The sequence below is a fragment of the Hyperolius riggenbachi genome, chromosome 7 (assembly GCF_040937935.1).
Source record: "Hyperolius riggenbachi isolate aHypRig1 chromosome 7, aHypRig1.pri, whole genome shotgun sequence".
Taxonomy (NCBI): Eukaryota; Metazoa; Chordata; class Amphibia; order Anura; family Hyperoliidae; genus Hyperolius; species Hyperolius riggenbachi.
This window is the reverse complement of record NC_090652.1, coordinates 46520276-46536825: the sequence shown is the minus strand read 5'-3', so window position 1 is coordinate 46536825 and position 16550 is coordinate 46520276. Positions and strand designations below refer to the sequence as shown.

General features: G+C 49.1%; 1 protein-coding gene across 4 annotated transcripts in view; it reads left to right on the top strand.

Moving 5' to 3' along the window:
• Window positions 1–16550, top strand: part of LOC137524292 (RING finger protein 112-like) — a 368236-nt gene that overhangs the window by 222675 nt on the left and 129011 nt on the right. For all 4 annotated transcript variants that reach the window (XM_068243990.1, XM_068243989.1, XM_068243993.1 and 1 more), the window contains 3 exons: window positions 2090–2194; window positions 5693–5743; window positions 8257–8313. In XM_068243990.1, coding sequence (XP_068100091.1) covers window positions 2090–2194; window positions 5693–5743; window positions 8257–8313 — 213 coding nt within the window. The remainder of the gene's footprint in view (window positions 1–2089; window positions 2195–5692; window positions 5744–8256; window positions 8314–16550) is intronic.

The window sequence follows — 16550 nt, the reverse complement described above, 5'->3', positions numbered from 1 at the left end:
CTGGGGGCTTGCCTTAGCTGAGAGTTTTGCTAGCCTGGGGGCTTTGCTGGGGACCGGGGGCTCTGATTTGCTGGGTGCTTGGCTGAGCTGGGGGCTTTGCTAGGCTGGGCTGTGGGCTCTGCTTTGCTGGTCTGGGGGTTTTGCAAGGCTGGGCTGGGGCCCGGCGCTTTGATTTGCTGGGGGCTTTGCTAGGCTGGGCTGAGGGCTTTGCTGGGGACCGGGGGCTTTGCTGGGGTGGGGGTTTTACTTTGCTGGTCTGGGCTTGGCTAAGGGCTTTGCTGGGCGGGAGTGCTGGTTGCAGGCAGTGCTACAGACCTCAGATTGTGGCGACTGGGGAAGGCAGAGCAGGATGCACATTACCCAGGACACATGCAGGAAGTGCTCTGCCTCCTTCAGTCGCCGTGATCTGAGGTCTGATCATGAGAGCTGGCACAATGCGGTGGGGAGGCTCACGGGGCACCCTGGCAACAGGTTCGGGGGCGGGTGCCAGAGATCAAACCCTCCCCTGGAGAAAACCACCCACCGTGGATGATTGCACGCACGTGCCCATGCATAGCTGGCCTTTGACCTGAGCGACTAGAGCGGTCGCTCAGGGCGCCGGCTTCCAAAGGGGCGCCTAAAGCTGGTTACCTATACTGAGGGCACCCACACCTGATTTCCTATACTGGGGCACCAATAGCAGGCTACATTTACTGAGGGCACCAACACCTGGCTACCTATACTGGAGGCACCTACGCCTGGCTACCTATGGGATGGATGGAGACCTTCAACTGACTTCCTATACTGGGGGCACCTATGCTTGGCAACCTATATTGAGGGCACCTAAACATGAGATCCTATACTGGGGGCACCTATACCTGGCTACCTACCTATACTGAGTCTGAGGGCATTTTTTTGGGGGGCGCACTGCAGCTATAATGCGTGGTGCAAATTGTCATTCTAAATTGGGGGGTGGCGGCTAACTGTCCCACTGATTGTTTTTATTAATATTCCTAAAAGGTTCTAGCCTTCATTTTTAAGTATATTCAGGATAATGCACTCTTTCCATCCATTCATGGTTATGAATAGTATTTTTCATACATATCACTTACATATGTGACTTGTCACGGAGATCTGAGCATTTGGCGTGATGTGTCACAACGTCAAAAAGGTTGGGAACCACTGTCCTAGGAGATATCTCAGGAGAAAAGGTGAATTGCATCTGGGCCTGTGTGTGTGTGCGCATGCGAGGAGGATGAAGGGGGGCACAAAATCAGGTTTCGCTCAGGGCGCTGTGAAACCTAAGGCCGGCCCTGTGCCCATGGCAGCACCTATCGGCCCCTAAACCCGATCTGTGTCCCCTGTTAACCCACAAAGATCACTGTTACAATTAGTTTGTTATACAGTATACTACATACTGCAAACTGCACTCAATTTTTCCTTTAATAGTAAAAGGTTTACCACTCAGAGTGTGAAAGACATGATCCCTCTTATCGCATTACTGCGTTGTGCACATGATAAACATTAAATAAAGTGAAACAATTGTACATTTCCAAACTGAATGTTTTAATAAATTAACAAAAAAAAATAACAGGTTTAACAAATGTCATCTTAGCTGAACATTTTAATAAGATAACAATATGCTGGAGGGTGGTTTGGGTGCTGGGTGGGTGGTCTGGATTCTGGAAGGGAGGTTTGGGTGCTGAGTAGGTGGGAGAGTGGTTTGGGTGCATGAGAGGGTGATTTGGGTGCATTGGAGGGTGGTTTAGGTGCTTTGGGTGGGAGTTTTGGGTGCTGCTTGGGTGGCACTGGGTGTTTTGGGTTAGGGTGCCGGCTGTTGTCGGGGTAGGGGGGGGGGGCTCCCACCCTGCAGAGTTGTGAGTGGACTAGTTGGCTTGTCATAGATACTTACATGCTCCAGCATGCAGCATGAGTGGTTAAGATAATTTAAACTTTTCTGGTTAGTATTCCAGTTAATAGTTTCCAGTTAGTGTAGTAAGCAGATGCAATCATTACAAGAAAATGAGTAATGAACAGAATTATACACTTAAAATTGCCTATTGGCTATTTATGACATCTCACCACCTGACCGGCTTTATTTTCTTCATAGGTGGCTGTGTTTGTATTGGATACAGAGGGATCACTAAGTAATGAGACAAAGGAAACTACAAGCGTCCTGCTGTCAGCATTAGCCAATATGCTCAGTTCCTACCAGGTGATGTCTTTTGTGCAGAATTATAAGAGAAAAACTGGCTTATAGGGAACCATAACTGTGAAAGGAAAAAAAAAATTCATTTACCTGGGGCTTTCCCAAGCCCCCTGCAGCCGTCCTGTGCCCGCGCCGGTCCTTGAGTGTCCTCCGGTACCCCGCCGCGGCTTAGTTTCGTTTTCGGCCGACTGCCAGTCGGCACCCGGCAACGCGTCCTTTTCTTCGCCTTCCCTGCCGTGAAGCGCATCATGCGCAAGTGTACTTCGCCTGCATATGATGCGCTTGACGGCGGTGAAGGCGAAGAATTGGACGCGTTGCCGGGTGCCGACTGGCAGTCGGCCGAAAACGAAACTAAGCTGCAGCGGGGGACCGGAGAACACTCAAGGACCGGTGAGCTGCACAAATATCCATCCCTCTCTGGGCACAGTGAGGAAGGAGTAGGGAGGCGCTCTCACGCGGAAACACGATGTGACCCAGAAACACTTCGGAGGTTGCGGCAATCAGGAAAAAATGATTGTTATTCAAAGAATTGTGGACGAAGAGGAGGTGGCAGTGATGTGATGATAGCATCATTTAATTTGTCTCATTAACAACTCCTCACTTATGTATTTTATTTTATTTTTTTAATTTTGCTTCAGATTTTCTTTAACTAGTGTTGGTTGCAAATTTTTGCATCGAAAATGCCATTTTCGATTTTGAGAAAACATTTGTGAAAATACACTGTATTTTCACAATATAGTCAAAGGGCTGGTGCACACCAAAAACCGCTTGCAGATTGCTGTTTTTGAAACGCTTTTTCTTATTATGAAGCGTTTAAGCTAGCGTTTTGCGGGTTTGTGTAGGGGTTTTTGTTTAGCAGATTTCATATATAATAATACAGTAAAGCTGTTACTGAACAGCTTCTGTAACAAAAACGCCTGGAAAACTGCTCTGATCTGGCGTTTTTCAGAGCGGTTTGCGGTTTTCATATACTTAACATTGGAGGCAGAAATGCCTCCGAAATCCAAAAAATGCTGCAGCCCAGGAGTATGCGTTCCTGCAAAACGCCTCCCGCTCTGGTGTGAACCACTCCATTGAAATACATTACCCTAGAGTTTCCACATCCGCAAGCGGATCTGAAAACGCTAAAAAAAACCGCTCGGTGTGCACCAGCCCAAAGAAAATAAATTTTTATTTCCGATGTGAAAATTTGTGAAAACCGTGAAAAATCTTTATTTTTACTGTGAAAGTTTACGAAAACTGCGAAAATTGTTTATTTCAGCGTGAAAATTCATGAAAAATGCATAAAATCCCAAACTTCTTACAACATGAGTTTCGATGACATTTTTGCTCCAAAGTCAAATTTTACATTATTTTCGTGAAAATCAATATTAAAAGAATGGCAGCATTTTCGCTCATTGCATCCGTTTCCTCCCTCTCTGCCACAGATTTAGCTACCCACTTCACCAACAAAATTGTCTCCATCTGTCAGGAAATATCCAATCTCCAATCTTCACCTCCCATCCCCTCCCAACCAGCTCCTCCTCCACCCTATCCTTCCCTCACATCCTTCACTCCTACTACCACGGAGGAAGTCAACCACCTACTGCAGACTTCCCATACCACTACTTCCCCCCCTTGACCCCATCCCTTCTGATTTACTCCAGCCTCACTTCACGGAATTGACCCCAGTCCTCACTGCCCTGTTCAACCTCTCCCTATCCACAGGCACCTTCCCCTCAGCCTTCAAGCAGGCCACTGTACTACCCCTGCTCAAGAAACCCTCCCTCGACCCCTCGCTACCCTCTAACTACCGCCCTATCTCCCTCCTCCCCCTTTGCCTCAAAACTCCTTGATCGTCTGGTTCACAAACGCCTGACCCAGTACCTCAATGCCAACTCACTGCTAGACCCACTGCAATCTGGATTTCTGCCCACCCACTCAACCGAAACTGCTCTCACCAAAGTGGTTAATGATCTTGCCTTAGCTAAAGCTGAAAGTAAATACTCCATTCTCCTCCTCCTTGACCTTTCAGCAGCTTTTGACACAGTAGATCATCCCCTACTCCTCCAGTCCCTCCAGTCCATGGGCATTCACGATCTCGCCCTGACCTGGCTTTCATCCTACCTCTTCAACCGCTCCTTCACGACCGCCTTCAATGAGTCCTCGTCCACCCCCAACCACCTCTCGGTGGGAGTCCTCCAAGGCTTGGTCCTTGGCCCCCTTACTGTTCACCCTATACACATCCTCCATTGGCAAGGTTATCACCTCCATGGGTTTTAACTATCATCTGTATGCAGATGACACCCAGATCTACCTCCACACCCCTGACATATCCACCACTACCATGGACAAGGTCTCCTCCTGCCTATCAGCCATCTCCTCCTGGATGTCCGCTAGGTTCCTGAAACTAAATCTAGACAAAACGGAATTTATGATCTTCCCACTCCAGCCATCCATGAACCTCCCACATGTGCATGTCACTGTTAACCACACTACCATTCGCCCTACCTCTCAAGCCCGCTATCTGGGTGTCACCCTGGACTCCGCACTCTCCTTTACTCCCCACATCCAAAACCTCACAAGGTCCTGCAACTTCCACCTTCATAACATCTGTAAGATTCGCCCTTTCCTGACCTCTGCCACCACCAAACTCCTCATCCATGCCCTCATAATTTCCTGCCTTGACTACTGCAATGCCTTTCTGTCTGGCCCCCGTATGACCCGAACAGCCCCACTGCAGTCCATCATGGATGCGGCAGCCAGAATTTTTCACTGCTCCCATCGCTCCACCACGGCGGATCCCCTCCTTGAATCCCTCCACTGGCTTCCTATCCAGTCCAGAATCATATTCAAGATGCTGTGTCTGACCTACAAATCTGTCCACAAAACCTGTCCAACCTACATTTCCGATCTTACTCAAAGGTACACACCTAGCCGCTCACTCCGCTCTTCCAATGAACTTCGCCTGACCGCCCCCCATATCACCCAGTCCCATGCACGCCACCAGGACTTCTCAAGAGCTGCTCCAACACTATGGAGCTCCCTAACCATTAGGGCAGCCCCCTCCTTCAACATCTTCAAGAAGGCCCTCAAAACTCACCTTTTCACTCTGGCCTACTACCCCTCACAAGTGCTCTAAACCCACAGCTGAACTCTGGTCTCCTACCTTTCGTGTCCTTACCTCTCCCTCTAGATTGTAAGCCTTTGGGCAGGGTCCTCCTCCTTTTGTGTCCTCCATTACTGTGCACCCATGCTATGCATCTGAGTGAACCTAACTTGCCTAATCTCCACGCTCCCCTCCAGTGACTAAGCATTACCTTGTACTCATACTGTGCTGCATGATCTGGTCTTTCTTGTATTCAGGTATTGTCATTTTTCTGTATGTCACCCCTAAATATTGTCTGTAACCTAAACTAATGTACAGCGCTGCTTAATATGTTGGCGCTTTATAAATACAATGAATAAATAAATAAATAAATCACTGGTACTAACACATGTACAACACCCCTTTTCTTCCTTCAGATAATCAATGTTAATTCCAACCTGAAAAGCTCAGATTTTCAACAGCTTTTGGTAAGATTAATTCATACCTGGATCACTTTTCATAAACTCTAGGAGCAAAAAAGCAAAAAAATGCATAATTTTATGTGATAGAAGTTGTCAAAAGAAATACCCAAGAATGTAACACATTATTACAGGTGATAGTCCTCGTTCTTTAATTACGTGTAAGAAATTCAAGTTCTAAAGAATTTGATCTAGTAATGGTGAATTAGATTCAGTAAATCTTGGTAGTCTACTGAATGTAACTTTTACCATTCATTGGCAGCAAGCACCCCTTTGATAGATTACACTCTAATCACCCCTCATTTCACTGTAAAATAAGAATACCTGAACTGTGGCACCATTAGCCAATTGCCAGCAACCAAATAAATCAGCTGGAACACCATAGCTGCAAATTTACATTGTGGTCTCTGGCAGCACCTGGTGCAGGTGATTGGCTGTGCACTTACATGAACTCATCTGAGGGATCTCGTGAAGATAGTGGAGGAAACCGGTAGACAGAGCTGTCTGGTAATAATGACCAACCTTCTGCTCGAGTGAGACTTGCAAGTCAAAGAATACCATCCCAATTGTCAAGGGTGGGGAAAGGAAAATGCAGCGGGGGTGAATTACTGCATAAAACAGTATAGCCTTGGGCTATACTATGAGGGGCATTTTGTAATGTTTGTAAAATTATGATGGAATGTGTATGTTGTATAGCACTTTGTATATATGTATAGCACCTTCTGAGGAAGCCGTTTAGATGAAATGTGATCATATTAAAGTCTATGTACAGCACTATGCATGTTTTGTAGCACACTTGTAATCTGCTCCCCTACTTTCGGAAACGTATGGGATCATTACCCTTGAGGTGTCTGCAGTTAGCATTTAACTTATGGTCTTCGAGCAGTCATACTCTGGTCCCATGCTGTTTCCAGTGAATTAAAGAGAACCCGAGGTGGGGTTCTGACAATACTATCCGCATACAAAGGCTGGGTCTGCCTATACAGCCCAGCCTCTGTTGCTATCCAGATCCCCCCAAGCCCCCCCCCCCCCCCCCCCTGCGCTCTGCGATCCCCCATAAATCACAGCCGCGCTGTGCGGGCTGTGTTTACCTCTGTATTGTCAGTCTCGGCGCTCCCCCCGCCTCCTGCATAGCTCCGGTCCCCGCCCGCGTCCCTTCCCTTCAAACAGCGGGGAGGGAAGGGACACGGGCGGGGACCGGAGCTATGCAGGAGCAGAGGGAGCAGCAGACTGACAGTACAGTGGTAAACACAGCCCACTGTGACACGTTGCGTGTTGACAGTGCGACTGTGATTTATGGGGGATAGCAGAGCGCAAGGGGGGGCTTAGGGGGGATCTGGATAGCAACAGAGGCTGGGCTGTATAGGCAGACCCAGCCTCTGTATATGGATTTCATTGTCAGAACCCCACCTCTGGTTCTCTTTAAGCAACCAAACTATGGGATAGCTACACCCCACTTTTTACTACAAGCTAAAGTGGAGGGGTACATAGCAAGGAAATGAACAGCGCTACTTAAAAACAGGCAAGTGCCTACCTGCAAAAGAGTGCAAACCCCACTTGTGGGATATAATACACACCGAGCATACACATGACCTAAAGTGGAGGGGGATCAGCCAGGACCCCCGTAGTTGTTGGGTTGCAATCCCTATATAGGGTATTCACAGGTAGACCTACCACCAACAGGTGGCGTCTGTTCTTTTAAATCATATTGATTTTTATAATAGTGTACCAAGCTTTTTATGTACCTATAGGGCATGTCTTTTAGACAGTGTTTCTCCTGTCTCGGAGGCAGGGCCCTTAAAAAGTACACTTTCCAGCCATTTGCAAAAAAAGAGAAATAACCTCTACATTGCGCTTTTCTCCTGGCAGACTCAAAGTGCCAAAGGTACAGCCACGAGGATACCCTCTATAGGCAGAAGCAGCACTAGGGAGTCTTGCCCAAGGTCTCCTACTGAATAGGTGCTGGCTTACTGAACAGGAAGAGCCAAGATTCCAACCCAGGTCTCCTGTGTCAGAGCCAGAGACCTTAATCATTACACTATCCAGCCAGGTACACATTGAGGCCTCCTTTCCACTGACTGTTGGTAGGCAGTGAAATGCCTCTCAAACTCTCACAACGGCTCACTGCTGCCTGATAATGGCTCGCTGCTGCCTGATATTGGCTCACTGCTGCCTGATAACGGCTCACTGCTGCCTGTGCCTGGTAACTGCTCAATTCAGCCTGGCAACTGCTTGCTGAGCACACAGCTCAACAGTCCGTGGAAAGGAGGCCTAACTGTTCTTACCTCCTTCAGTCAGTTAAATTTTACTGTATATTATGTGTTAGTGTTTTGTTTTATTTGTCTGTAATTGTCAATGTATAATTTTCCTTTTCTACTATAAAATCATTTAGTCTGTGTCCATGTTATGAGCATTTACAGTTTCCAGTCTGCCTGTTCATGCTGCTAAGATGATATTGTGCATTTGCCTGAGTGGTCAGTCCAAAATTGTTAACTTAGTGTTCTATATGGCTCTCTTCCCAGATGCTCCGGAAAGTGCCAAAGCCAATAGAGGAACACTTAAATATGACTCCTGCAAAGGTAAATTCAGCATTCTCACAATGTATACCTTTCTGTTTTTTGTGTATTCACTTTTACTGTATTGTTAAACTGTTTAAAAAATCAATGTCCTCTCACAATTTGTTTGCTGGGATCTGAGCTGTACAGTATATGGTAATTACAGGGCCAGATTTACAAGGTGCTGTAGGCACGTGCCTACAATTACCTGTTAATGAAAAAGTGTCTCACTCCCCTACCCAAGTGCCTTCCACCTCCCCTTACCTTGCAGATTCCCCGATCGGAGTGTTAAGGTGGCCACTAACTGTCCAATTTCTAGCAAAAAGTTGTTCGAGCGATCAGAAATTCTGATCGGATTGGTTGTAAATAATCTCTGTTCATGGGCAAAATGGATGATGAACTACTATAATTGGATTTTCAGTCGAACCAAAATTTGTATTTTCTTGTTGGTTGTGATAGATAGAAAGCAAAGATTGGTTCGTTGATGGTGTAGTGAACGATTTCACTTCCGATCAGATTTTCTGATCGCTCTAACGATTTTTCGCTAGAAATTGGACTGTTAGTGGCCACCTTAAATGAGAGGTTACTCAACCAGGTCTCGGCATTCCGCTGACAAGATCTCCCTTCAGTCAGGAGCACCTCTAGCTACATAACACTTGGGGGCACCACTAGCTACTTAATACTGAGGCACCTGTAGCTACCTATTATGAGCAGGGTTACTAATGGAAAGAGACAACTGGGACAGCCAGCACACTTGCGGTGCGGCTTTGAGGGGATGGGGGGGAAGTTGTAGGTTTATGGAGGGCAAAGTCTAGGGTGCCAGGATATCTGTGCCTATAGGCTCCTGTTGTAATGGATTGCGGAGACACCTCCGCGCGGTCTGACAGCGGGGCGGCTGTTTCCGCATTCAGGCCGGCGGTTTCCGCGCAGCCGCATGCATCTGGTTTTTCTGAGCCTAGTAGTGTACACAGATGGAGAGCTACCCGCGCGTGCGCTGGGAGGCAGGCTCTTTATGCCAATAGGAGAGGGATCAGCTGATCAGGACGGTCAGCTGATCCCAGCACAGTGGGTGATTGGCTGAATGGGACTGGGAGGCGCTGTGGAGCGCTCCGCTATATATACTCCTTGCCTGTCAGTAGCCAGTTGTCTGCCGTTGCGAATACTAACGTGTGAGCACTCACACCAGTCAGATCTTACAGTGTGTTAGAACCAGGAGGACCTGGGAATTCACACTTAGCCAGATTACGCTATTGCTGTGTTATCATTTAGACTAGTTCCAGGGTGTCGACGACCACGGACCTCACACCCAAGACTAGGGATACTGTATCATTGCTGTGTTATCATTTAGACTAGTTCCAGGGTGTTGACGACCATGGACCTCACACCCAAGACTAGGGATACTGTATCATTGCTGTGTTATCATTTAGACCAGTTCCAGGGTGTTGAGACCACGGACTTCACACCCAAGACTAGAGATACTGTGTCATTGCTGTGTTATCATTTAGACCAGTTCCAGGGTGTTGAAGACCACGGACCTCACACCCAAGACTAGGGACACTGTGTCATTATTGTGTTATCATTCAGACTAGTTCCAGGGTGTGGGGATCTAGGAGCCCACACCTCAGTCTAGGATTCTGTTGTATCATATGTTCTGACCATTTGCTCTGTCGACCTCGCTCCTGCCCTCTGATTCGGTACCTCGCATCTCTGCCTACCTGTTGCCAGACCCTGCCTGTACCCGGTTACCGAATCAGTATATCTCTCTCTGTACTTTATCTGCTCGTGTGTTGCCGACCTGGCCTGTCCGACCTCGCAAGCTGTCACTCCCCAGTGGTGCTCAGCTTATGGTACTAGTAATAACACCAATCCACTAGGGGTTAGCTGCAACCAGACCCTCACTATCTAGGAGATAGTTCCTGCACTGCCCAGGGCCACCTGCCCCTCAGGTGGTTCTCAGCCCAGCTGGCTAGATTCCCCGCTCCTCGGGAAATAGCCATTAGCTTCTTTATATTTACTTTAGGTGTCCAGAGGTTAGTCATATATCTGTATTATTGGTGATTCTGCAGGTCATCAATAATCAGGTATACATCTGTATTCTTGGTGATTCTGCAGATCACCAATAATCAGATTCTCTCTGTGTGCTGACACCGTTCGTTACACCTGTGAGGTAAATCCTGGCCTGCTGGGCAGGGACGGATCTAGACCAAGTTGCGCCTGGGGCAAGGTCAGGTTTTGGTGCCTAAAGGTCAGGTTTTGGTGCCTGAAGGTCAGGTTTTGGCACCTAAAGGTCAGGTTAAGGTCAGGTTTTGACACCTAAAGGTCAGGTTTTGGTGCCTAAACTGCCATTCCCTATCCAAATTTTGCCTCCTTTTTATGAATTCAACAAACTGCGCCTGGGGCAAGATTGTATTATACCAGTCAGTGCATACCTTTCACTGCATCTGTGACTGCGCATTGTATTATACTAGTCATTGCATACCTTTCACTGCATCTCTGTGACTGCACATTGTATTGTACCAGTCAGTGCATATTTTTCACTGCATCTCTGTGACTGCACACTGTATTAGTCCACTCAGTGCATACCTTTCACTTCATCTGTGTGACTGCACACCATATTATACCAGTCAATGGTATAATACCACCTCCTTCAGGTGCAGCATCTTCAGCCGCTTTATATCTTGCACCTTCACAGCCACCCTCCTCCACTCCGCCTCTCACCTTGAGCAGTTCCTGCTCCTCTGCCTACAACAGCCAGGTGTTCATTAAGGAAATCTTTGAGCGGAAGAAGTCAATATCTGCCAGTCTACCCCTTGCCCAGCGTCTGACAGCTGGCTTGGTGGAACTGTTAGCTCGCCAGCTGTTACCATACCAGCTGGTGGGCTCTGAGGCCTTCCAAAAATGTGTGGCGATTGGGACTTCGCAGTGGAAGATACCAGGCCACAATTATTTTTCTCAAAAGGCGATACCCAAACTGTACCGTGATGTTGAAAAGCAAGTAGTGTCATCTCTGGCACACAGCGTTGGGTCAAGGGTCCCTCTGACCATGGATGCCTGGTCTGCAAAGCGCGGTCAGGGTAGGTAGGTACATTACTTGTACAGCTCTTTGGGTCCTTCCTTGGATGTGTTGTGGTAGCCGTTTCTCAGGACCGGAATAGAACCCTGATTCCTGGCCCGTTAACCATGGTTACCATGGTACTGAGAAAGTACCAAGGAAAGTTTATCACACAGTTGAATGAATGGCAGACTTGCCCTCCATAACAGATTCTCGTGGAAGGAACTGCACAGACAGCAGAAAAAGTAATTTAAAAAAATAGATGTAAGCTTTAACAATGGTAGAGAAAGAACCATTGAAAGTCTGAGCAGCGATGAACCCCTGGACTACTGGGTGCTCAGGTTTGACCTGTGGCCAGAGCTGTCACAATTTACCATCCAACTTCTGGCTTGCACTGCCTCAAGCATCCTAGAAAGGACCTTCAGCACAGCTGGAGGCATTGTCAGTGAGAAGAGAAGTTGCCTAGGTCAAAAAAAGTGTTCAGTACCTCACCTTTAATAAAATGAATGAGGCATGGATCCCGGAGGGCTACTGCCATCCCCACGCAGCATCTCTGCCTGCAGGCCGCTTAACTGCCTTCTCCCCCACCACCAACAGGGTCCAGGACTCCAGTTGCTAGCAGTGGCCTCTAACAAAAAGAATATTTTTTTCTGGGCGTGTACATGCCCGTCTAATTTTTCTGGCTGCACTGCGGCTGCAACAGCAACATAAGAGACATGTACATGTGTCAACTCCCCTTTGTGATCGTTACCTTGCCGCGGTGAAGGGGCTTGCGTATCACAATGAAGCAATGACCTATATGAGTGTGTTGGGGGCACACCCAAGATATTAAGGTCGTTGCTTCATTGTGGACAGATCAAATTCGATCAGCTGGACAGTCACTGTTGTTCTGTCATTGAGCTACCTCAGCCCAGCGACCATATGGGCTTGAAAACCACCATCCCCTGCACTCTTGCCATCATGCGCACCAGTCCAGCACGGCCATCACTACACAAACAGCTGTTTGTGGTGCGTTACACAGTGATTTTGGTCTGTCAGTGTGAAGCAGAACTCTAATTACACTACCTGCTGATCCCTGTATACACACGCAAGATGTTTTCAAGCACTTTATGCCTCCAATCTAGGAATGCAATGTGATTTCTGCCCTTTAGGGGTTATTACCCTGCTCTTCGTCAAATCTGTAAATTTCCCGGGGACTTTTGGGGTGTATCCCATTCCGCCATGCCCCCCTCCAGGTGTTAGACCCCTTGAAACATCTTTTCCATCACTTTTGTGGCCAGAAACAGTGTTTGTAGTTTTTCAAGTTCGCCTGCCCATTGAAGTCTATTGTGGTTCGCCGATTTGCGAACCCAAAATCTGAGGTTCGAGCCATCTCTACACCACATTAATTCAACAAGATTATGACAGCAACAGGAGGAGGAATTCATTGCAGCAGGGTAGCCAGTGGAATCTGGTGGTGGGACCACAGGCAAATTAAGCAACATTATAACAGCAACAGGAGGAGGAATTGGTGGCAGTTCAGGAGTACAAATTGCCCGATCTTCCTCTGCACTCGAGGGTCGAGAATGAGAGCGGCCCACAGATCCTCCCTTTCCTTCATCTGAACCAGTCTGCAGAGGCAGCTCAGCATGTGACCGGCCATGCGTAAAAGGTAGGCCTGTGAAGGCACACCTTTATGGCCGGACAGCACCTCCTCATCCTCACGTTCTTGCTGATGTTGCTGACTCTCTGGATTCTCCAATCTTGGACTAGTTCAACTGCACTCTAATACTCCCCCTCATCCTCCCTCAAACCTCTGTAACTTCTTGTCCCCAATGCAGGCCGGTATATCCAGAATGCGAATCCCAGTCCGGATGGGGCTCCGCAGCCTGAGCTATAGCATGGTCTGCATGGTCCATGTTATGGGACACTGGAAGAAAGTGGTGCCAAAGCCTTCCCTCATTCCCCCAGATACCTTGTCCAATACGTGGACAAGCGGCTCTTCCCCACCTCTGGTCAGTGGCGTACCTAGGGCATTTGACACCCGGTGCTGGGTATTAATTTACCCCCCTCCGTGTGCCCCCAAAAAAGGAAAGGAGTGAGTGTGGCCCTAGTATAAATAGCCTGGTATAGGTAGCCTGTAATTGTTGCCCCCAGTATAGGTAGGGAGTAATTATTCCCCAACACCCCAAAGCCAAATGTGTCCCTAAACTTAGTTTGGCCCCCAGTTCAGGTATCCCAGTACAGGTAACCAGATGTGCCCCAGTATTAGCCACCTCCCCAGCTTAAGTAGCCAGGTGTGCCCCAGTATTACCAGCCCCATCCGCAGTTTGAGTAGCCACGTGTCCAAATATTAGCAGCCCCTCTTACCAGTTATTACACAAGAGGGAGAGAAGAGAGGCAGAAAGACGGGGAGAGAGAAGAGAGGCAGAAAGACAGGGGAGTAAGAAGAGAGGGGGGGGGGAGAGAAGAGAGGCAGGGGAGAGAGAAGAGAGGCGGGGAGAGAGAAGAGAGGCAGGGGAGAGAGAAGAGAGGCAGAGAAGAGAGAAGAGAGGCAGAGGAGAGAGAAGAGAGGCAGAGGAGAGAGAAGAGAGGCAGAGGAGAGAGAAGAGAGGCAGAAAGACAGGGGAGAAAGAAGAGAGGCAGAAATACAGGGGAGAGAGGAGAGGCAGAAAGACAGGGGAGAGAGAGGAGAGGCAGAAAGACAGGAGGGAGAGAGGAGAGGCAGAAAGACAGGGGGGAGAGAGAGGAGAGGCAGAAAGACAAGGGGGAGAGAGAGGAGAGGCAGAAAGACAGGGGGGAGAGAGAGGAGAGGCAGAAAGACAGGGGGGAGAGAGAGAGGAGAGGCAGAAAGACAGGGGGGAGAGAGAGGAGAGGCAGGAAGACAGGGGGGAGAGAGAGGAGAGGCAGAAAGACAGGGGGGAGAGAGAGGAGAGGCAGAAAGACAGGGGGGAGAGAGAGGAGAGGCAGAAAGACAGGGGGGAGAAGGAGGAGAGGCAGAAAGACAGGGGGGAGAGGGAGGAGAGGCAGAAAGACAGGGGGGAGAGGGAGGAGAGGCAGAAAGACAGGGGGAAGAGAGAGGAGAGGCAGAAAGACAGGGGGGAGAGAGAGGAGAGGTAGAAAGACAGGGGGGAGAGAGAGGAGAGGCAGAAAGACAGGGGGGAGAGAGAGGAGAGGCAGAAAGACAGGGGGGGGGAGAGGCAGAAAGACAGGGGGGAGCGAGAGGAGAGGCAGAAAGACAGGGGGGAGAGAGAGGAGAGGCAGAAAAACAGGGGGGAGAGAGAGGAGAGGCAGAAAGACAGGGGAGAGAGAGAGAGGAGAGGCAGAAAGACAGGGGAGAGAGGAGAGGCAGAAAGACAGGGGCGAGAGAGAGGAGAGGCAGAAAGACAGGGGAGAGAGAGAGGAGAGGCAGAAAGACAGGGGAGAGAGAGAGGAGAGGCAGAAAGACAGGGGAGAGAAAGGAGAGGCAGAAAGACAGGGGAGAGAGAGGAGAGGCAGAAAGATAGGGGAGAAGGATGAGGCGAGGCAGAAAGACAGGGGAGAGAGAGGAGAGGCAGAAAGACAGGGGAGAAGGATGAGGCAGAAAGAAGAGAGGCAGAAAGACTTCAGCGGTCAGAGCACTCCAGCCATCAGCTGCTGCCCAATCTTCAGGGCAACTTAGTGTGGGGCCAGCACTGGCCTGTAGCTTAGTGTTCTCAGGGGATCGTCGGTGGCCTGCAGCTTAATGTGGGGCCAGTGGGACAGCACTGGCCTTTGAGTGGAGACAAGGGATCAGCATTGGCCTGCAGCTTTGTGGGGGGCCAAGTGGTCGGCACATGTCTGCGGGTGTGGAGCGTCACTGACCTGCTAGCGGTGAAGCATCAGCAGCCTACCCTGGTCTGACTCTGAAGATGAAGGAGGCTGGAAGCAGTGAGGGAGTGTCCGGGTTCCCGCAGGCTGTGCTGGGCTGCTGAAGAGTGTCTGACGGTGTCCCCAGGTAGCAGCAGTGGAGTGGTGACATCAGGCACGGAGAATCCTTTGAAGCAGCTGGAGTCGGCATCATGTCTTTAGGCTGCGTGGTGTCTCAGGAAGCAGCAATGGATTGCTGGAGCAGCAGCAGCAGCAGGGACTCGGCGATGGATTCCTGTTGAGCAGATGTGGTAGACAGATCCCAGGCAGGAGTGGTGAAGAGTCCCCAGGCAGCGGTGGTGAGATGCAGAGCGGCTGGGGCTGGCGCCATCAGTTGAACTGACCACGTGGTGACCTCAGCGCAAGTACCGGTGATCACATGACATGATGGATGCAGGGGCTACCGGGGGTATTTTTAAATCACTGTTCAATGCATGGAGGAGGCACCGAGGTGAAGCAGAGGCTGCGGTAGGCAGCAGCAGCATGCATAATTAATTATCGGACTTCCGTTCCGGCGTCTTCTCCAGTGCTGGTCGTAATGGAAAAATCTACGCTTGCGGATCATTACGCGTAATTTTACGCTATTACGCATTACGCAATTACGGTTACGGCGTAGGAAATTATCTACGGTACATCACTGTAATTACGCGTAAACTTACGCAACTACGCGTAAGGATACCGTAATGAAGGCGCTTACACTACGATGTTACGCGTAGTGCCGTAATACCCATTAATGCGTATTTTTTGACGCATGCGGACAATATGTACGCAATAGCCGTCAATGTGACAGTTATTGCGTATATATCATTCGTATGCGTCAAAACGTACGCTTATACTGAAGGGCGGGAGAAGATACTATTGGTTGCTTAGGATGTTGACTGATTGGCTACTCTTAGAAAAGGGGAGTTTTTACGTTAGTAATTACGCGTAAAATTACGCGTAAGTGTTCGTAAAATTACGCATGCCTAGCAATTACGGTAGACAGTGTAATTACGATACCACTTACGGTCTTACGCGTAAATAATTACGCGTAAGACCGTAAGTTACGCGTAACGCTTACGCGGAAATTTACATTGAATTACGATGCGTAATTACGCTCATGCGTAATTTCAGCCCAGCACTGGTCTTCTCATTAGGCATTAAAATGTACTGGTCTGAGCTGACCTTTTTGACACCCCCCACTGGGCCGTCACCCGGTGCGCCACGCCCCCCTGCGCCCTATTGACGGTACGCCACTGCCTCTGGTGTCCAAGAGCAGAGTGGGAGTAACTACCCCCACGTCTGTGGGTTTAGGGCCAGGAAGGAGGGTTCATGGTGGCATCTGGGGGTCCTGTTTAGCAAG